General features: G+C 43.3%; 1 protein-coding gene across 3 annotated transcripts; it reads right to left on the bottom strand.

Moving 5' to 3' along the window:
* Window positions 1–521: 521 nt before the first annotated feature.
* Window positions 522–23,090, bottom strand: LOC142886059 (guanine nucleotide-binding protein G(q) subunit alpha). Of its 3 annotated transcripts, XM_076022980.1 has the most exons (8): window positions 21,742–23,090; window positions 12,333–12,517; window positions 11,893–12,047; window positions 10,946–11,074; window positions 10,281–10,409; window positions 8,455–8,584; window positions 6,467–6,620; window positions 522–5,356 (listed from the first exon to the last, which is right to left on the bottom strand). In XM_076022980.1, exons 1-8 carry the CDS (start codon window positions 21,875–21,877, stop codon window positions 5,166–5,168), a joined length of 1,209 nt encoding a protein of 402 aa, XP_075879095.1. In that variant the 5' UTR covers window positions 21,878–23,090; the 3' UTR covers window positions 522–5,165. The 3 variants fall into 3 exon arrangements, with proteins under 3 accessions (XP_075879095.1, XP_075879097.1, XP_075879096.1); XM_076022982.1 differs by lacking the exon at window positions 10,281–10,409 and having other exon boundaries at window positions 21,742–23,085; XM_076022981.1 differs by lacking the exon at window positions 10,946–11,074 and having other exon boundaries at window positions 21,742–23,083.

The raw sequence follows: 23,090 nt of genomic DNA, 5'->3' as shown, positions 1-23,090 counted from the left end.
ATTTTACTTATTTATTTATTTTTAAATAGACGAAGCTTTATTTCTAACGCAGGTCATCTCACTCGAATTAAGTTGGTTGTTTTGCAAGCATGGCATTGACTATTCGTTTACTTTTACAGTTTGTTAAACAAGGAACAACTTTAAAGTCACAATGAGTTGGGGAAGTCCTATATTGCAACCACCAACCAAGGTTTCATTATCCAAAAACCAGACAGAGCTCTAGAGCCTCTTAAGCTATCTGTTTCCAACCTCCCACAATACACATTAGTTTAGTTCCCTATAGATTAATTTGGGATGTTTTGTGTTCTCTGGTCAAACGTTTTTGACAATTTGACTATTTTGAAGTTTTGACAGAGTTGTAATGTTTATCTAGCTCTAAAAAGCATTTTAAAAAGAAATGCATTAAGAAATGCATTAAGACTACTAATGTGGATGGACAATTCGGGGGAACTGTCTATGACATAAAATGTAAAAAATAAAAATAAAGGCACTGCATACTTGTCCAAGCATACAAGGGTGTCAGAGTATAGGAATATATTTTATTCCAATTTAGAACATTTAAAGGAGAAGGCTATGAAAATCATTTTCATGTTTGAATGAGGTTCAGGCAACATTGGTTGAAATGAAACATACAAAAGAGATTCATGGCTAAAATACTGTAGACCAATAACCATTAGGACCCTTGTTATTAAGGGCGTTGCATGAATACAGTATTTCACCCACCCACTCCAACCCTCCCCATCTGGACAAACACATGCAATTAAAATGGTATTTATCTTAAAAACAGCAGTTCATCATTAATCTTAAATATAGAATAAAATTGTCTTTTTTTAAGTTAATTAATCACATACGTAAGTATTTGTTTTAAAAAGTGGACCATGAATTTCCCAGGCCCTCTGATTTTTCACAACATTGGCACTTGTTAAGAATCTGGCTTTACAAAGAACGGGGATTGGCACACTCATTGTACATAATTTACATTTGGTATACTTTAAACAAAGAGAGAGAGAGAGAGAGAGAGAGAGAGAGAGAGAGAGAGAGAGAGAGAGAAAGGAAAAGAATCAAACAAAAAAATACATTACTTTAAATTTGTACACCACTACACAAAGTTTATTCCAACTTTACTTTAAAAAAATAATAAAATAAAACAAACAAAAAAAAAACAACCTGTACTCATAAGTGGTCCTAAATGTTTCAGCCTTACAAAAGAAACAAAAAGATGCAAAGATAGCTTTTAATATCACTGTATACGTCCATCCGTGTAGTCAGAACGGATCTCAAGCAGAAGCACTAGTCATCAAAAGGTGTCCACAAACACACCCACACCCACACACACACTGCCTTTAAGAGTACCAATGAGTGCACTCAGATGGACACCTAGAGTTGTATGAATGCGGCCCATTGCAGAGGTGCACTTTCAGTGCCTTTGGCCCAAAGAGAGAATTAACAGGGGTCAACGAGGGGAGAATGGCAATGTAAACACACAGCGATTTTCATTCATATTTACCAACTAAACCTAATCTAAAACCAACAAGTGAATACAATTTGAGTACCTTCAATTTGCCTCTCTATAGCATATTACAAAGTATAACAGAAAAGCTTTGTGCTTTTTAGACAAGGTTGTTTTTTTTTAAAAAAAGAGTCAGATTTCACTCAGGAAAAAAATAGTCTAATAGTAAGCTAGACATAAGCCCAGACATCCAATTTGGCGGCTGATTAAATGTTTGGCACAGGGTTTTTGTACTGGATTGTCGTACAAATCCTCAAAATGCATTCTCCGCACTAAAAAGAAGAGCTCTGCCGTTGCCACGTGACAATATCTTCACCGACTCTGCAGCACTTTCTTAGCATATGGAACCAAAGTGTGACGACATATCACCTCACCACCTCAGAACTCACTGCCCAGTCAGTGGGACTGCGGATTTCAAAAGAAAACTTAAAAGTCAACCCATGTCATGCCAACAGTGAAGGACAACACATTATTTACACTCAAAATCTTAAGTCTGTTTATTCATCTGTATACCAATAAACAAATTTAAATGTACTATTACAAAGCATCCTTAAAGTCCCCCAACAAAATTGGTCAAGAAAAGGCCTTTCGATATCACCTGTAGCACCAAAAGATCAATCCATTACAAAGACATCCTGGGAAAAAAAATAAAATAAAGTTGCAGCTAAAAACCTGACTTGACAGTCAGAGCTCTATAAAAATGTGGCACTTACATATTCGCGTCCCTTCTTAAAGTGTCTTAACGTACAAAACAGTGGCTTTAACAACACCAGGACCTTAAAAAAAAAAAAAAAAAAAAAAAAAAAGCATCAGGTGTGAGGACTCCCAAATGGAGACATTTTGGCAAGCAATTTAACACACAGGATGTATGACAGGACCCTTCGGACCTTTCAAGCTCTACGTGCAAAAAACAAAGGAAAAAAAAATAATCCAGGAACGCAGCCAATGCCAGGGACAAGCATGGGGACACTACCGATGGGGCGGTAGGCCAAAAAAAGAAAATAAGGAGAAAAAAGTGAAAGAAAATAAAGTAGTTTAGAAGATCAGCCAGTAGGTTTAAAAGAAGGTGGTCAGTGAAAATGCACGAGCACCTGGTGAGACCTCGTTTCTCCTGACCAGAGCCATTCTCCTCCTCTCAAGGCAGAAAGACACAAAACAAAGAGCCAAAGAGCCACAGGACTTCTCCTAGGAATGTCGTGTGGACGGACTGCTGCGCTCCTTTCCTTCAGCAAACCTGCAGCCAAGACCTTCAACAGGATGTCATCACGCTACCAGCTAACACCCACCCCCTCCCTCCCTCAGACCCACGACTCAACCCCCCCACCCCCCAACCCGACCCACTAATAAATTGCACCTTTTGCTCTACGGTTGACCGTAGAGACCTTTCACGTCTTATCAAACTTACTTTTGTAGTAGCCCTTGTGATGAAAACAATTATGAAAACTTACCTGAATTACATTATAAAGACAAAGTTAGCCATCTATCAACTTTCGGCTTCATGGAATATTCAAACAGCAATCAGGTGAGAGAGTGAGAGAGAGAGAGAGAGAGAGAGAGAGAGAGAGAGAGAGAGAGAGAGAGAGAGAGAGAGAGAGAGAGACAATATGGGATTGGTACCATTAGCCAACATGTATCCTCAAGAAAAAACAAAAAAACAAAAAAAGTCAAGCATCTTGGAACAATAAATATCCAACTGTTACTTTTTTTTTTCTCGTTTTCATTTTTACTATTTGCATAAAGCACAAACCTGACGTGGAACCGGCGGCGTCCACGGTCAAGTGTTTCAAAACAGAACTGCCACAACTAAATGTATGTAGTATTATTAGAAAGATAGAACACTTGTCCATAAAATAGTTTTGATATTTTACAACAGTATAAAAACGTCCTCCTATCTGCCGACTTGGCTGGGAGTGAGGGGGGAAAAAAAACATCTGTTGAGCATAAACTACAGAGGTGATCTGATTTACTGTATGTACTACACATGGATCTGATTGGTAAATTATACGTACAAAAACATTTTCACCATCTTGCTACCAAATACAGTTTTTTCTTTTTTTTATCAAATATGCGACAAAGTCATCTGACAAAATGAGGCCAATTACATAGAGGGACCTTCGTGGATGCAACTTTGACTGGCAGCGCAAAGGCTTTATTTCATGTACAACCTGTTATGGCACTGGACGAGACTGTTGTCACAGCTCTGAGTCTGTGCACAGGGAGGATTTTCTCAACACTGAAGGGAACAAGAAGGAAAGAAAAAAAAAAGGGGGGGGGGGATCACAAAAGTGACACAGTTGAAAGTCAAACCAGAGCGCCACCACATGGCCACACCCACATGTAGACTTGTGATGGCCTCGACGTCAGTGTGATTTTTTTTTTTTTTTTAACCAAAGATATTAATGTTTTCAATACTATATTTTACAAACAAGAACAAAAAAACAAGAACAAAAAAACAAGTTAGTGTCAACAATTGAGGAATAGGCTGCTTGTGAACATCGTGACAGATAGGTGGGGTGCGTTCAATATGGCACTGTGATATAAACCGACGGGTGAGTAAATACACAGCGTGGAAACACCGCAATGGCCGTCACTTTTGGCTGAGTAATATAGTTTGAGCAACCGAGGGTGAGAGGGCAGGGCAGGAAGCAGTGCGCTGTGAACCTCGCCAGCCATCGACTTCTTTCAATCGCTCGTAGAAATCAGTTGCATTAATTCAGATGAAGCAGGAAAGCGGCGGAGCCGGACGTCTTGGGGAGAGCAACGCGGCCCCCTCGCTCTCCGGCGGGATGAACTTTATTTACATTCAACGGAGCTTCTGAACGCTCCGATCTGAGACGGGCTCTTAATAAGAAGAGAGAAAAAAAAAAACACCAACATGTTTTAAAAAGAGCCCAAAAGTCTCTAGCTGCACCCAACCTCTGCCTGATAAATGTACCCCTGTGTATTTAATTAGTAACCCTCTGCAGCCGAGCGGAGCCGGGGGGGTTGGGGGGTTTGGGGGGCGCAGTCTACTCTCCTGCCCTCCTGCTGTAGTGTAGAAGATGCGTAGCCTGGCGTGGAGAGCCCTCTGTCCATGAAAGCTGACTTTGTGTGTGTGTGTGTGTGTGTGTGTGTGTGTGTGTGTGTGTGTGTGTGTGTGTGTGCGTGTGTGTGTGTGTGTGTATGTCGGGGCTCTCGACCCGCCTCCGACTCACAAGCACTGGTTAATAATGTAGTGACAAAGCATAAAGAAGAGGAGTGAGCGTGGACGACGGCCTCGATGGAGGGCGAGAACGAGTACCATGCGTGATCAGAGTGTACGGAAAAAGGAGCGAGGATTTCGGAAATCAAACACCAACGGGGACGGGCGTCCTCTTCGAGACGGCGGAGGGAACGAAGTGCAAAGAGCTTCATGGACAGCAGAACATGGTAGTGTCGGTCTGATGATGGACGAGGTGGAGGAGGCAGAGGAGGCGGCAAGGGAGAAACTCCCGAGCAGCCGCACAATTCATGCAGATGTTGCAAGTTTTTAGTAATAATAAAAAAAAAAAAAAAAAAAAAGGTTCTGCATGACAAGAGTCGAGCTGCAGGTTGTCTCCTCCTTACTCGCTCGCCCTCTCTCTCTCTCTCTCTCCCTCTCTCTCTCTCTCTCTCGCCATCTTTCCGCCGTCACCCCTCACACCAGGTTGTACTCCTTCAGGTTGAGCTGCAGGATGGTGTCTTTGACGGCCGCAAAGACGAAGCGGATGTTCTCCGTGTCGGTGGCGCACGTGAAGTGGGAGTAGATGATCTTGTCGCTGTCGGGGTTCAAGTCCACAAACATCTTCAGGATGAACTCGCGGCCGGCCAGCGCGTCCCGCTGGGGACCTGAGGCGAGAGAGGAAATTCATGTTTCGCTCATTTGCTGGTCCATTACCAGGGTCATTCTGGGGTTTGCTCTCCATCAACCAAACTCAATCAATCAGAAAACATCACCGGAGGCTGAATACACAGTTGTGACTTATTTATTGGTGAAATATCCCTTTAGGCATCTTATCAACACTGCTACATAGGGCTAGAAAAATAAAATCCCATTTTTCTTTCTCTGAAAACTCAATTTTCCGATTTCGATTTTGTGCTAAAACTCCAAAAGACAATGGAATAAATTACTTCAAATATCTAACAAATTTCCCTATTGGGAATGAAGTGCAACTGAAAGATACTGTATATCCTCCTTGGGTTTAGTAAAGTGACAACATTTACAGTCTTCTTGACCAAACAAAGATGAATCCCTTGCGATTAATGAAGTGAGAACCTCACTTTCACCAAACTCCACTTGAAAATGAACAGGTTCCTCATAAACAAAGATGACGTTCCCTTATTTGGGAATAAAGCGAAAACTTACGAACCAAACACAAATGAATCATCAAAGTGACAACCTGAACTGCCTTTCACCAAACATCACTTTCAAAATGAAAGGTTTTTCTGTCATCTTGAACAACGATGAATGAATAAAGTGCAAAATGTTCCCATTTGATTAAAAAAAAAAAAAAAAAGGAGGCCCACAGCCCGGGAGCATCAAATTTATTTTAAGATTTTTCATTTTTAAAGATCGTCTTGACTAATAAATCTGATTTTGTTTTAAAATCAATTATTCGCGTGGCCCTACTGCTAAACATTTATAAATTCTATACCGATACAATCAGGCACAAATGAACAAAGTATAATGAATTGATGAAACTGACTGGAGGCCTGACAGGTTTGTAGTAAAGCAATACAACCACAGGGTGTCACTATAACACAAAAAAAGGTTGCTCTTTTTTTTTGTGTTTTTGAAACGGTCCACAAAAGAGTGAATGGATAAAACACAGCACTTAACCAAATGGCTAACAGACTGCTGCTGCCCACATGACAGCATCCTTTTAACCTGCACTAAACCGAAGACAGTGTTAACGTTACTGAGGTTGCAAAAAGCAGAGAGTGGCTAAAATACTTTACCATCAAACTCTGGAAAGTAATCCACCAGGTGGGAGAACATGATCTTCTCCTCCAGCAGGTCCTTCTTGTTGAGGAAGAGGATGACGGAGGAGTTCTGGAACCAGGGATATGTGATGATGGTCCTGAACAGGGCTTTGCTCTCCTCCATGCGATTCTAACGAGGATCAATGAGGGAGGGGGAGAGAGAGAAAATGGCCTTGAAAATATTCAATAGGATACAGTGAACACATGTTGTAACACACACCCTGTCTTCTGCTAGATCTGAACATAACACACAAAGTAAGGAAGTCCAATCCACCAAACAAACGCCAATGCCAGAATCAGCTGTTTGGTTGGCAGAGAAGATGTGTCACATTTTTCATGGGCGCAACCCAGATGCTTAGCTCTGCTGCTCACCCCACAAATGCATCTTCCTTGCAAGTGTGGCACCATTTAAAAGGGAAATAAACAGGCTTTCCAACAATACAAGATTTATTTCCAAGAAGCATTGTAACAACAAAGAAATAATCTACCAAACACAAAGTTCCTCATTTTATGTGTTATGTTTATTCATTCATCCATTCATCTTCTATACCCGCTTATTCCTATTCAGGGTCACGGGGGTCTACTGGAGCCTATCCCAGCTGTCTTAGGGCGAAGGCAGTATTATACAGTGTTATGTTTATTAAATGCTATATTTCGCAAACAAACAGCAACTGATCCAGTTGCAGTGATTCCACTAGTTTCGTAACACGAGGACAAACCCTCAAAACACTCAAGACCGTCTTCACAAGCCCAAAAGATTGCGTCAGACTGGCCCTGCTTGTTAATTTATTCAGTCACTTTGGCTTTAATAGACTCACTTGTCCAAAGGAAAACAGTCTGGCAAACATCAAAACAAAGGCCAGCCGACTTGGAAAAATACTCGAGTGAAGTAGCGAACAAGTCTAAACTCCTCGGGACAGCGAGAGCCGCCGTCAGACGCGACTCCTCTTCCCCGTCTCCGACCCGCCCGGCCCCCACTGCCAGCATCGGCCTCACAGTTTAGTCTCGCGCGGTCATGCGCGCCGCAGTCCCGGCTGCAGACGACCTCGCGGAAGCCAAATATGTTTGAAAACAATGGCGTCGGGCCGACGGCTGGCCGGCAGGGGTCAAAGTCCGGATCCCGGCCTTGTCAGCACAGGAGGATAATCTCCCAACGCTCCGGAACACTTCCACACTCCTTTCAGCTGCTAACTGCTAACAAGGCGTTCTCAGCGGTCGCACGCCACTTTTCAAGAGGAGGAAGCTCAGACGGGGGCGGGGGGGGGGGGGGGGTGAATACAATTTTGAAATAACTTGTATATGCATAAATCTTGCACCTGAGCAGGTCCGATATGAGCATGATATGAGCATGTACGCATACATTGCACGCAGGCAATTATCAAGTGTTGCTGAACCCAGTGAACTTGTTGGCAACGGGGCCCTGACAATGTACAGCAGATACTGTATAGTGGGTGGAGCAGGCAGCTGGGCCTGGCTGTCATATGATCGGGTCAAAGAAAGGGTTTGTTGTCCGGGGAGCAGCAGGCGGAGGGCCGAGAGGCGGGGAGGAGGAGGAGAGGACGAGGAAAGGAGGAGGAGACCGTTGCACAACATGACGAGAGATGGACGCCCTTTGTTGTTCGTCTGTCTTGCGGTGCAATGTGGAAGCATTTATGAAGACAAAAGTGATATCATGGGCAGCATTGCCTCATTCTGCTGGTTGCCAGGTTGACAAAACTACCCATCCAGATGTTATAACTTAGAGGACAATAACTAAACCTTTTAAATTATTTAGAATTGTAGCATTTCATTCTAAATGTATATATATATATATATATATATATTTTTTTTTTTTTTTTCATAAAAGTTCTCCAAATCTATTAGTTCCAAATGACGTGGTTTCTTTAAACCACCTTTTAGAGACACTGGAGATAAACTCTGAATATCTTCTGATTTCAAAAACAAATAAATAAAAATGGTCTCACCTCATTGTCTGATTCGACCAGGACCTGGTCGTACTCGCTGAGAGCAACCAGGAACATGATGGAGGTCACGTTCTCAAAACAGTGGATCCACTTCCTCCTCTCCGACCTCTGACCCCCGACATCCACCATCCTGATGGGTGCACGGTGGAGGAAAGGAAAGAGCCGCCAAAGAGAAAGCAAAGAAAACAGTTCAAATTAATTGCCTATTTGTTGTCACAAGGAAAAATATACTACATGTCATTGTTTTTGAGCTGCTAATGCTATTGAACAAAGGCAACTAAAGAAACAAAAGAAACAGAGAGCAGTGAACAAAATATGGAGATAAAAGCGATATCAGTGCAAAAAGGCTCTGAATGCGCGATAGGGCGTAATCTTCAATAATAAGGTTTGCTCACTTTACTTTGATGATTAGTAATGACTTCAACCTAATATTGTTTGTTTTGGTCAAGTGCATGGTGAACCTCTTTGCACGAGAAAAATATCAAGAAACAGTACAGTGGAAATCATGATTACGTGCACAGATAAGGCCATTTTTTGTGTCCTTAAACAGTCCATGCAGAGGGAAAATTTTAGGCAAGAGAAAAAAAATCATAGAGGAAACAACTGCAAAAGTCAAGAAAGGGAAACAATGCTCTCACTGCACATGGAAAATGTACATTTCTCCATTTTTAACCTAAATTCTGGCGACTCTAACTAGCAAGTTACACTTTTGATGCAGATATCTAATCAGTTTGTCAAACACCTCAATCAAATGTAAATATAATCAACATTTTGAACTCACTAATGTTTTTTTAGGACCATAAGAAAATTCATTTCGCACTATTATTTACCACTATAAAATGCTTTTCAAGGGGACCTTCTCTAAAAAAAATAAAGGCGAACTTGTTTTTTTTGGCATCTAGACCACTTTTAAGCTCATCATCAGGACACTGAAGTCCATGTTAACATCATCGATGACTAAAGGCACAGGTTTCTTATTAAGGTGCTCTATCAATGGCACCTTTCTGCCAGTCAAAGTGGAGAAATCACATCAATCCCACATCATGTCTGTGTTTCTTAGCTCCGCGTTCGCAGATCGATGATGTCACAGAGAGCGTGAAGTGATTCACCGTCAGCAGCGCAGTGAAACCGAGTGGAGTCTGTCCACTCGCTGCAGCCCTGCTGCAGTCAACCTCGTCATTACACATTACAACCTCAATGCAAACAGAGTTATTTCGAGCCCTGGCGCTGGCCGAGCAGTGCGACGTGATGGCTTCCTATTGATTTGCACTCCGCTCTAATCTCTCCCGCTCCCTTGCGTCATTACTTTCTCCTTATCTGCAATCCTTGTTTGAAAAACTACTTTCCATATGGGAGTAGATCAGATGATGCTTTCTGGTGTGGGACCTGAGAGCGCGATTAATAGAAGGCCCCAGGTCTGAAATCATTTAGAATGACTATCTAGAATGGAGAGAATTATCACCGTTTACTTTTCACCTACTCGCTCTGTTCTACAAATTTGAGCGATATTACATATTTGAAAAGCGGATTTTTAAAAATAACTGCTTCAAACACAGTGACAATTGTCCTGGTTAAATTTCTCATATCCCAATAAAGCTGTTCTGAGTTTTATAGCATATCAAGGTTCTAAATCTGGAGAACACAACAATGCTCTTGTGTGAAGAGCAGAGGGCTGGCTACAAGTGGCCTAAACTATTGCGAGATAAAAGATTCTTGAAAATAGATATGAACATCAAATATTTGCTTTGTTTTTATTCAGAATGAATACATACCGCCGGCAGGGTACAAAAGTAGGGTTAGTAAAAGTACTGGAGTTCTTTTTCTACCTGAATATGATGCTTTGCAAGTCGAAGGGGTATTCTATAATCCCAGTGGTTGGGATTCGAACCCTAAGCACGTCCTGTTGGGTCGGCAGATAGGACGATTCGGCAATACGATCCAGATCGGTTAAATAGCTAGAGACAGAAAGGACAACAAAAGGACAGACAAGGATGGAAACAGAGAGTGAAGCATCACTGCAGATACAGAACAGGCCCTGAAAGAGAAGAGAGTCCAGGCCGGACCTCACCAGAGAAAACCATTCCCAAGAGTCGTGAGGGTACAGGGCCACGTCTGCAACCCCGAAGCCCTTAACAGATTCAGTGGTAAAGGTGGTTCTCAAAGACAAAAATCATTCTTCAGTGTCGCCTCTGCTCCTCGTAGGGCCAACTGCTGAGGCCTAAGGCGGCAGGAATTTTCTAAATGACTCCAAAACGTGAGAAGGCCGGATAGAAAACACAGTGCTTTCCAGGAGAACTGTGCCTGATTTTGTCTTTGAGATGTCACCGTCAGCAACAGTCAAGAGTGGCGAGCTAGCCCTGCCGTGCAGCACAGTGCGGGTGCGAGATGGCGGCGGCGGTGGCGGCGGCGTTCCCGGGCGGCCAGCCGGTCAACAGCGGAGCAGCCGGGGCCGACCGCGGTCGAGAGCCATGGCGGCGCCTGACACCAGTACCTGAAGATAATATTCTCCAGGTCAAACGGGTACTCAATGATGCCGGTGGTGGGCACTCGGACCCGCAGCACGTCCTGCTGAGTGGGCACGTACCCTGGCGATCCTATTCGATCTAAGTCATTAAGGTAACTGGAGTGGGAGGGAACATATGAGGAGAGATGCACATGTAGGCAAAGACCAGGCTTGACACAACAACGGCAGACAAACGGGCATGTTTCAACAAGGCTGAGTGCTCGCCAGTCAAAAAAACAGTCGTCTGATGATGCATCAGGCCGGGGTCCCATCTGAATGAAGGATGAGTGTTTAAAATAGGGCATATTAGCATGTGATAAATGGATGGTTGCATAGAAATTAGGGATGTTAGCAATTCATCGGTTGTCGATTAAGAATTTAATCAATTAAATTATTTCAATAGAAATAGTCCTCAAATTACAAGCAGAAACTTAAAGGTCCAGTGTGCAAAATTGGGCTTGATTTATGATGTTTATATTGGGAAAAGCTCAAGGTACTGCCCATAAATACATGCACACTGGCAGTACAAGTATTACAAGGGTTCTCACATATATGAGAATATACACAGAAAGGGTCTTGCTCCTAGTCTGCTGCCATCTCGCGCAGCCCTTTTTTAAGGAAGCCTGCCTGACGGCACCCTCAATACAAACCATGCTGTTCAGTGGGCTTCCTTAAATACCAAGCTTCCTTAAAAAATTTACACACTGGACCTTGCTGATGCCAAATATTTTCTGACTTTGTCAACTTTAAGATTTATGATTACCCATAGGCATCTATTAATATCGCACGCAGGGGTACAATCATATTACAATACAACATTACAACTGTAATCAGTGATGTGGCGTCAAAGCCGATCCAGGGGACGTGTCCTGCAGTAGGCGCTGCTAGTGTCAGACTCGAAGATGTGTGCGTCGACGGGCGGCTCACAGACGTACTATTTAGTGGAGTCGGAGAGCTGGTACTCTCTCCTGCGGTCGTAGGCCTCCTGGATGCCAGGGTCAGCCCACAGCGTCTTTATTGCGCCGATGTACGGCTGGTCAAACGTGGAGATCTTCTCCACTTCCACATCGCGTACCAGCTGGGCGTTATTCTGTTGGACAGAACGAGCACCGAACGAGTTCAACATCGGCTTTGACTTGGCATTCAAGACATCACAAAAAAATAGGATTTCATACCACATTAAAATTGGACGGACTCAAAATTTTGAAAAGCCTTATTACAAAAATTATTTTGACCGTTTTTAAAGTTTTCTTGAACAAGTACACTGTCTCGTTACATTTCCAGCAATGTGTGTGGGTGAAAAAAAACAGCAAACAGGAAGTTCAACGGGACACCCGCCTGGTAATTGTTAGAACACTCTCACCCATGCACTCACCTTGTTCTGCTCATACTTGTAGGGGATTTTAAGGGTCTCGGTTGCACGGACCATGGATTGCATTGAAGTGAAGATGTTTTGGTATACCAGTTTAGTGTAGCTTTTCCGATCATCGTCTGTGTAGCCCGACCCGTGAATTATTCTCATCTGCTTGATGAAGGTGCTCTTGCCACTTTCTCCGGTGCCTTCAGGGGAGACAGAAAAATAAAATATCCAAGGTTAGCAAGAACTAGGACAGACATCAATGCAAAGAGGGCAAATAAAAAGTGATATCAATAATAATAATAAGAAGAACGATAATACGACAGATCGTCATGTGCATACACAGACATTAAATTATTATAAAAGAGGTGCAGGAAAAATAAGTCACTTTGATCTGTCTTTGTTCCATCTGTCACTCTGTTTATCATTTAGACACATGGCTTCAGCAGAATTGTCATCAACAGATTCTTACACGGCACGCTATCTCCACAATGTTCAGAAATTACTTGTGCGTGCTGTACACCGACTAATACATTTTTTTTCTTTTAATTTGCAACCTATATGCACAGTAATGCTACACACTGCACTACTGAGCCACGCTGAATGGCAGCACAGGGAATTCCTTCAGTGCGGCGGCCCTGCGAGGCAGGACGGCTCCACGCTTTCATGTTGTTGAAATACTGCTGAAGTCGGATTCTGCGGGAAACCCTGGTGTCCTCAAATGACCTAAAGGAATGATGGGGCATGATAATTGTTGTGTGCAAAAATGTGGGGAAAATAAGAGAACCTCATCTAGAAACGGCTAAATCAGGCAACCGAGGCTAGACGTGTATTTTACAACACTTGAGGAAAAGTCAGCAAATGTATTTCAGGGGGCCTCAACAGAAAAACAAAATAAGGCCTTTGACTGCTTAGCAGCAGTTTAACAGTCTGCAAACCACAACTCTGACTTGGTCGATTTGCATCCTTATTGCCAGTGGAAATAACAAAATAAGCAGGTCCGTTTTGCTGCTGTTGATTTTATTTATTTATACATTCATTTAGCAACAGTTTGGAGTCTCTTTCTGCCCTTGACTTTGGCACCGTAGCACCCTGTCCCCTCAGACTGTGGTCGAGATTTTGACAACAGCTTCAGCCTAATCTCATCATTTCACATACACAATGCAGTGAAAATATTTTCATCAAAATATTTCACGTGTTACCATCATCATCACGTGTTAATCACTTTTTTTTTAACATGCCTAAAATTGAGAGTTTTAGGGAAGTCTAGAGGATGCAGACAAAACAATTCTGTGGTTGAACCATTGTCTCTTGGTTTTGTGTAAGAAGATGTGCAGTTTCACAACACAGAACCCCTGTTGCTTAAGCTCTGGTTTCCAGAGGCTCCACTAACAGTATGGGTGAGTGGGGCAGCCCAAAGTATTCACATGTGGACAACATGGCTCGCCTCAGCTCCACAAAGAGCCGGGTGACCAAGTTCATTCCCATTGTCGCTGTGACTTGTGAAGCATTCACATGCATAAACAACAACGGGTGAAATAAGGAGACTGTGCTCACATTTTAGAGGTGCACAAAAGGCAAAAACAACACTTTTCCAGGAGGTCTTCCAGGTTACCACACCACACGGAGTGCCATTTTGAATAGGTTGGTACGACTTCTTTTTTTTTTTTGCATCCATTCACCTTTTCACTCGCGTTCAAACTCTGGCGGCAAAATGTTTGCACAGTCATAAATGGAACAAATAACACATCTGCATCATGAAAACAGGAGCAAGCAGTTTAGTGGAGTTAAAATCACTATGAGCCGTCTTGTTGCACTAATTGGCTTGAGAGGGGAAAAAAAGGCTTTCATTAAGCTGCTTCCAGAACAAAACTCATTGCTGGATTAATTAACTCAACTGGTACTGGTTCCCGTAGAGCTAACATGCAAAAAATGAGTAGCTACTCATATAAAACTATGAAAGGTGAACATCTATTAGACCCTCATGACATTTTCTATTTGGTAACAGGACTTCCTACAGCCCCCACATTCCTGCTGCAACTCAAAAAAAAGGTGATTTTTGCATTGTGCTTTGTCTAATAATGTCAACTGCTTATTCTAAAGCAAGAAGAGCAAGAAGAGCGACGGTCACAGCCAAGTTTGAATGTGGCTGACTGAAGAACAGAGTCTGAGTGTACAGTGAAGGAGTGCCTTGAGTGATGCCTGCTGTCTCACCAGACAGGATCTCAGAGAGGAAAGCAGGTCAGGCAACATTGGAGTTTCCCCTCAAGACAGAGCAAGTCTCAGAGAGAGGCACAGAAATGGCATTTGTGCAAAGTTGGAACCAAACCGGACTCACGTTCTCACTGATACAAGAGCCAAACTGAGAGGGAGGGAGTTGTGGGGAGAAGGAGAATGGCCACTGCTTTTTCCCTTTTTTTTGATGCAAAGAGACACTTTGGGAAATGATAAGTAGCAGGGTCATAAAGAGTTAAGAGCTAAGATACATTAGTTTCCTACCAAGTGAGATTGTACTAAATAATTCAGCCACATTTGAATGGTTACCACACACACACACACACACACACACACACACACACACACACACACACACACACACACACACACACACACACACACACACACACACACACACACACACACACACACACACACACACACACACGAGGGGGCACGTCTCGCAGGCATGATCAGCCTAATTCAACAGATCACGCCATTCCCGTGCCGAACTGGAAAACCCAGCAGAAGCATTTCTCACGGACAAGCGAGTGAGCGCTCGCTGGAGCTACTCCTGAGGGCTAATGTTAGTTCCCATGGCAACGCTGGTGCGCGACTAAATACATGGCAGAAAGCAACAGCTGATAGGCTCGAGTGTGTCTCTGCCGAGGCCGGACGAAAACACGCAACTTTGGCGTCGTCCGTTTCTTTCAGCCCCCACAGCGTCCTGAGCCCTTCGCCAGCCCTCAGTCAGAGAGAATTCAGAAGTTAGGGAGGCAGGCAAAGTGTGACACGAACCTCAAGGGTAAGAAATCACTCTGTATCCATGTACAGACAGACAGAGCCACGGTAACGGTACATTTTTGATATCTCATCTATCTTATATATCTACATAAAACTAATCTCTCTAAAAGCACAGATATATTAAAACCACACACTTTATCTAAAAAAAATGTGCACTATGAGATCAAATTAAAACATAAAACCACACAAATTATTTCGGAAAAAAATGTTTTTGTAGTATACAGCGTTATTTGAATCTTGACGATAGATGAACACATCAAATTGGAAGTTATGTCAAATTGGGCAAATTGTTGGGGGAGGGTTCATTAAAATTCCACCATTTCCTATTATATATTTTTCCCACCACGCCTTCAGAATGTCATGAATGAAGTCGCGCCGTGCGGCTCCTTAGCCTAACGTGCACGTCCGTGGCAGTCGGAGCGAGCCAAACAGCGGGAGAGCATGCAAATTCCAATCTGAGAGGCCTCCGGCCCTGCGAGTCAAACCCCAAAACCTTCTCGCTGGGAAGCTAAAGCGCCAACCGGTGCGCCGCCGCGTCGCCCTGCGACGACGACGTCTCTCCTTCTGTTTGCCGTCTGTACACTACACGCAAGCGTCACGTCGGCAGGGGCATCCGCCGAACCTGCAGGCGAGTGCCAAATTAAACATAGCACATCTTAGCTGAGTTTGCTCAAAGTCAAACCTCAAACAGTTTTACAACTCCTTCACACGGGCAGGATTTGCGCTGCCGGTCACGATGCTCAGTTTCACGTTGTTGCCTATATCTGATTGTTTTGACGACAGGGGGAAGTGACCTCAATGCCATAGCTGTATTTATTCTGGATTTAAGCGCGTGGGATACGACTGCACTGACACTCGCCTCCAAACTATAACGGTATGTTCCTAAAATGATCACACCATAACAAAACCTTTCTTCAAAATTAAAAATGAATACCACCTTCACCATTACACCTACACCATTACCTTATGCCACAGGTGTGACACTTTGGCCCGCGGTGTAATTATATTTGCCCCGTGAGGCAATATTCAAAGACCATTAGAGCTGGCCCGCCGGTATTATACAGCACATGTACTGCTAATACCACAAATCCCAGAATGCTCTGCTGGTATTCTGACTATTTTCTTTCACAGACTATAAAGGAAAGTTTTTCATGCACTTTCACTTGCTACTCCAAGGCATTAGCTTGAACGGTTGCATTCATTGAGGGAATTGAATTTTGCATGAATGCAACATGTAATTATTTATCGTACAGTGTTAAGCATATTCGGTGTCACTTGTTTGGGTACATAGTAGTGATGTTAACAATCGATGATCGACTAATAGTTGATTAACAATTGGATCGATTCAATTAAATAAGTCGCAATTAATTGAACATTTTTTACACAGGCAGTTAATATCATTATAACAGTGACCTATCAACTTAAAGTCAGAGGATACATGTTGAGGATGTTTTTACTATTCTTTACCATAAAAATGGGCCACACTGGACCCTCAACATTATTTAAGGGTTAAATAATGTGTTCCTTACATATTTTCTTTGTGAAATTTAGGTTCTCCGAAAAAAAAATTGCCGCCTATCAATTAAACGTTTATCGATCGATTAGATCAATCAACTCACAATTCATGAATGAATCGATAATTTGCATCCATAGTTCATAGAAAAAAGTTTCACCCTGATATCTGGAGGAAGATCCCCCCCCCCCAATAAATATCAATGTTGGCCCGCGACTTTGTCCAAGTTTTAAATTTTGGCTCACTGTGTTTTTGATTTGTCAGCCCTGCCTCGTGCCTTTGACGATGGCAGGGGGTCAGGGACAGCAGCCGCCTCAATGGCCTGCAACACTAGTCCACATTCTCTCTCTCTCTCTCTCTCTCAGACTAAAATGGTGTTATTTGCACAAAGGTCTGCTTTGCCTGTTGTTACCCTGGCAGCAACTAACAGAGGATCCAAATAAATGTGGCCAGCGCAGGGTTTATCTACCTGACTTGCACTAAGGCCAAGAGAGAAACCGTGGCAGGCGTGGGTCGGCGCCGTGGATGACACATCCTTGGGTGTTGCCAAAAAACAAACATTCATTAACCCAGAAACCGGCAACCTGTTCTTGCAGTGTGCACAGTGACAGATGAGGTGTATGCTCAGTGCCAAGATGTGCGTCTATACAGTATTCCAGGCTCCTTCTTCAACTTGGAGCGCAGCTGAATATCCCGCGCTGCCCGACGATGCTGCTCATACAAGTGTGCAAAATGTACAGCCGATGCCACAAGCAACATTCTGAATTTACTGACTTATACGACTTCTTTAACTCATCTAAACTGTGTCACAAGACTGTATCAAGATATCACTCAATGATACAGTGGCTTAATTCAATCTTTTTAAATTCAATACCAACTAGGCATTTGTGTCCATCAGGGCACCATGCCAGTTACATACTGAAATATGTAATAATCGCTGCCGTTTGAAGCATGTCTTGGAGCATTGTACAAGCAGCTTGGGTGAGCTTTTAACTATTAATACGTACAAGTATGCCAGGCAGCCAAGGAATAAAGTGGTGTTACGCGATGTGAATGATTGCCTGCGCTACAATATTCACTGATGAGAGAAGGTGTTTGCATGGCAGCTAAGTTTGATTGGGGCGAACAAATTGGGCAGTTGCTGGCTGGGTTGGACGGTGAGACTCTAGTGTGAGGTATGGATGGATTAGACACAGCAAGCCTGGGCAATATGGATTCATTTCTGACAGTACAATAAACACAAATGGCAGATTCACAACTGAAACATAGCCAGCACCGAAATGCACCATTTTAAAATATATCTGAGGAATAAAGAAAACGTTTCCGGCAGAACACAATGTATTTTACTACTAAATAACACACGGGTGGCATCCAGTTAATTGTACAAGTTCAAACAAGTGACATTAAAATTGAGAATCTGGTGGCAGATTACCGTCAACAAAATAAAGCATTTGTGACTTGAAAATTTCGGATCAAGGTGCTCCAAAAGCAAGCGAATGCTTCTCAAGCACAGGCTTTGATGTGGAAGTAAGACAATAGAAAACAGTAGCAGGTAACAAGGGCAAGGAAACACAGCATGGCAGGTGATTAAGAGGAAGTCATTACCTCATATTGTCCCAATTTGCCACTCACTGTCTGTCTGACAATAGTTTGTATTACTTGAAAGGTCGCTCAGAATAAAAACATTAGCAACTTTTTTTCTTTTTTTTGGGGGGGGCGGGGGGTTGGGGGAGGAGAAGGGGGATTGTGTGTGCCGTCGACTCATCAATGTAGCCAGAATTAAACAACCATATTCATATATGGTGACTATCACATATCACATATATAGTGACTCTTTTATGGCAGCAACAAAAATCCATGAACTTCACGCAGTGATTGAACAGCCGCTTTTCCCTCCTTGCAACAAGTTTGTTTGTCTACTACAAGAAATAAAGAACCTGCATGAGCCATGGGTTGCATCTGTACACGTTTTACAGGTTTATCATCCATATGACTTACCTAACCTTCGGTCAACAGTGAGAGCACATTGGAAAATGAAAGTCCCTGTCTTCACTCACTATTTGCACACTGCCAAGCAAGATCTTTCCTTCTGTGTTTTTTTAAAAACACAATTACATATTTTGGCTTGTGACCATTATTCACTATTAGTTTTTCCGGCTTTTGGAATCTAATTTCTCTAAACATAAAATAGCTACAGTGTATATACAAAATTAAATATTACAAGAATGTATTAATTATACTAAACAAAATGGTAAAAAGGAACAAAATCGCTCAAACTGTTTGATCCCTGCCATTGCACAAGCAGCTTACTGTATTGTGAGGTTGCATTTCAACAAAGAAAGAAAGAAAAAGAAAATTCAGTTCTAATAGTCCTGGCCACAGAATTCGGGGGAGAGAGAAAAAAAAAAGAGCTTTTCACAGAAGAAAGCTCACACACTGGTGTTGTCCCTGCAGCTCCCTGGGCCGCCTGGCTGCAAACATTCAATTACTTGTGACTTTCATTAGCTACAGAGCACTCCTCCTCCTCCTCCTCCTGCTCCGACAGCAGCGCCTCTTTCTCGGCCTTCGAGTCCAACATGCAGCAGCCACACCACAGGGGGAAACACAACCTGTCGTAGATAAAGTGCAGAAGCACTTCCCTCTGCGAGCGATACCACCCGCGATCCTATCAGCTCGCAGATTTGCGTTTACTCAGCGGCCGACCAAACTTGAAAACAATTTAGCCACGTGAAACAATGTTTTCAGCTTTCGATTGAGGACGTCGCAGTGACTCCAAACGTCATGGCTGCATCCAAGCTACAGTATGTTTAATAGTGCATATTCGCTAGAAGTCACTACATGCAACGAAGGATTAGGGTGCTGCACCATTTCCAGCGAACTATAAAATCCCACAAAAAATGATTCCTTTCTGTTGTGAAAGCAAAAATATAGTGTCTGACAAACACGAACGTGGTACTGAACTACCTATCGAAACAAATACAAAACTGTTTGAAATAATTTATGGCAGGAATATTAGGAAGCTTAATTGATCATCTTAATTGCAGCAAAACTGTTCTGGCCAATTTGTACTTAGTTAATCGAACAACGGACAAGGGAAAATCGAGTCAAACTTAATCTCTTTAAATGGGTCATCAACATAATCATCTCAAATCTCATCTGTGAGCGGGAAAGTCCGACAGTAACAGTACATTCCTCCACAAAAGACGCATTTCCAGCCAGTGTTTGAACAAGATGAGTAAGTGAACCAACAGACCACTTCATGTGATACCTGCATGAATTCCCCACATTGTCCACCACCCAACAAGATACTCAGTGCCGCGATGTCCTTAACACATCATACTGTATATCTCAGTAGTGTGGTAGCCATGAAAAAAAGTCTTGGTAAATGTGCAACTTGTGTTTAACATTCATACCAGACCACAAACAAGCACTTCCTTCATTTTTTGACAAACACTTCCACTCTCCTTCATTCAAGCACGTGAGGTCGTACTACTGATAAGCTGAACTGGGAACTGCAAGTGTTGAAAAGACACTGTCCCTTGTTTTGAATCAAGGTTATAAATTGGTACACTGTGATTATAAGAGCTGAAACAGTTACTAATTTTCTATCGTTCAATCCTGAATGTGCTCCATGTACAAAACAAATTACAAAAATTTTGTTTGAACACTGGACCACAGGGAACAAAGATCCCACTCACAACAAATTCCAGAACAATCCAATTTTGAACAAGACATTTAAACATGAATAAGACTAATTAAACATTTAGTTCCATTGATAAGCCAAACTTGAAAACAGTTTGGCAGAAAAAGAGATGGCTCCTTTGCAATCTGGTCTGCAGAAAGATGCTTTGTGGAAGTGAGGTTGAGGAGCAGGACCCTAATCATATTACATACATACATAGTTGCCAATAATCTCAATCTTAAAGTGTGAATGATTCTACAACAGTTTCTAGAACACAAGCCATAAACAACTTGATACAGAACATTATATCGCTTTGTGGTAAGGCAGCGTCTTCCATCACATAATCACATTTGAAGGTGCAAGGGTTCTGCTGCATTTAAATTAGTCTGGCATGACTTATACTCTGAAGGAGAGTTAAGTCCCAGTGAGGTCCACCTCTGTACGGGCCCATTCTAGAACAGACAGAGGCAGACGATGCAATCTCCCTTTGCAGTGGCTTTAATTAAAACCAACCAGTCTCCATTATTTAAAGTGTGTTCTTTACGGGCACCCAGAGCAGCGATAGCGAGATCAACAACTACAGCAAAGACAAGAAATAAGGGGCAAAGGTGAATAAGTAGTTAAGAAAAGTTTTATCCGACTAAACTAATGGTTGACGGTGCAAAACTAACAAAATGGAGTGAGGCTGTTTAGCTGTTTAGTAGCAATTAGGACTAAGATGACAATGTGTTGTTGGTTGTTTTGTTTTTTTTGCCATTTCAGTGATTTCAACAGGAAGATGTACCCAATGTTACAGCTGCGCCCGTGTTTAAGGGTGAAGAACCTTCATAGTGGTTGTTCCGATGCAACCCAATAACATGGAAGTAAAATTTTCACTTCTTCTGCCGTTCAGACTGCAAAAGGTCACCATAAATTCAGGTCAGGCGTTCACACGAGTGCAGCCATGCTACAGCAAATGGGGAAAAGTCAAGAAATAGTTGACGAATATCCAAATGTGTATTTCTGCAAGCTCTCTGTCTGAGGTACAGCGTAAACCCCCATTTGAATTTTGATTTGCATCGAAAAGTTGACAGTCAAATCGAGTGGTCAGTGAAATGATGGGGCGTGCAAAGATGAACCGTTAGGAAAGCAACGCTTGTACAAAAACAATATCACGTAAATTGCCAGTGCAGTGGGTGAGTGGTAACTCTTGTCCACTCTTTCACACTCACCCAGCAGAAGCAGCTTCAGTTCCCTTCTTGCATCCCTCTTGTCTCGCCGCAGCTGCTTCTCGATCTCGGAGTTGATACGTTTGGCCTCTTTCGCCTCCTCGCTCAGGCAACAAGCCATTATGGAATCAAAAGTCATCACCGCATGAAAAGCCCGTCTGACAGGGGGAGCCGGGCTCGAACAGAGCGCCAGATGAATGAAGCCGAGCGTAACAGTTTCAACACGTTGGTCTTGTTGGTGTGGCAACACCTTCGGGTTCACGGTGGAGTTCCAAGGGCTGGCGGTCCTCAGGTCAGAACCGCTGTCAGAGTGCGAAGGCTTGACAGCTAAATCCGCGTCTTGTGTAAATCCTCAGGCTACGGGCACCGCTGGTTGTTCAGTGAAATGTGCCATGTAACATGTCCGCAAACATCTCAGGTGACTCCCGACACTACAAACAAGCATTTTATAACATGCAAGAGCCTCTGGAAGCTGGTGCCCTGGAAACTCGACTAAACACTGCTAGTGTTGTAACCGAGCTAGCGCGACGAGTCGATCAATTTTCACCGTATCCACACTTGAAATGCGTTCCAGCGTCGCCTCGTCCCGTTTGCAAAAGGGTAATGGTGTCTTACTTTTTGCGTTTTACGGGTTTTGTTTTGTTTTTTCCACTTGAAACTTGGGAACCAGAAACAGAGGGAAACATAAGCGTCACAGGTTACCACCGCCACATTGGTACGAACCCTCTGCTGGTTGCCCGGCCGAGTGCAGACCTAGCCGCCCTGAAACCAACACTGTACGCCCGCGCAGTGACAATTGATGCCCGTAAAACTGTCCATCTACCGGACAAACGGATAGCCAAACCCACTTCTGTCGGCACTCGATGCCCTTTTCCCCCGAACCTCCCTCTTTAAAACTGCGTCCAGAGCAGCTATACCCTTGCAGAGCGAGGCGCCCAGTAACTAGTGAAGCTAAACGGAGGGGGAGGCTAATTGTTAGCGAGCTACGTTAGCTCAGCTAGCCATCCCTGGAATTGCAGCCAACTGGAGAACTACCAGGAAAGCTCCACCTGACACAAGGCCGTTATCGCTCCCTGGCGATGTTCCACAAGTGACTGAAACGCTGAAAGCCTAAGCGTCCAACCGGCAGTCAGATGGACCATCCTAGTCGGCGCATTTCTATCGCTTCTGGTGGATTTTTCCTCCCGTTAGTGGTGGTGATGATCGCTCTTCGTCACCAGTTCCTCAGCCCCCGGTATGGCGCTGCTGCTGACGTCACCAATGATCTAATTGGTGGAGAAGGGGGTGCAGCGAATAGGGACGAGTCAATGGGCGTCAAAGTGCGAGCCCTGGCGCGACGGGTAGGAGGTGGG

This window comes from Nelusetta ayraudi, unplaced genomic scaffold (genome assembly GCF_046127955.1).
Source record: "Nelusetta ayraudi isolate G7.1 ecotype Tasmania unplaced genomic scaffold, CSIRO-AGI_Nayr_v1 ptg000013l, whole genome shotgun sequence".
Taxonomy (NCBI): domain Eukaryota; kingdom Metazoa; phylum Chordata; class Actinopteri; order Tetraodontiformes; family Monacanthidae; genus Nelusetta; species Nelusetta ayraudi.
This window is presented reverse-complemented; position numbering and strand designations above follow the sequence as displayed.

Bases quoted from the DNA above. Each gene is read 5' to 3' on its own strand.
- LOC142886059 (XM_076022980.1), bottom strand. From the start codon at position 21,877: ATGACTTTTGATTCCATAATGGCTTGTTGCCTGAGCGAGGAGGCGAAA. The intron at 12,048-12,332 runs GTGAGTGCATGG...TCTGTCCAACAG, and splicing joins ACAAGTATGAGCAGAACAAG to AATAACGCCCAGCTGGTACG. The intron at 10,410-10,945 runs GTACTGGTGTCA...TTCTGTCTCTAG, and splicing joins CTGGAGAATATTATCTTCAG to CTATTTAACCGATCTGGATC.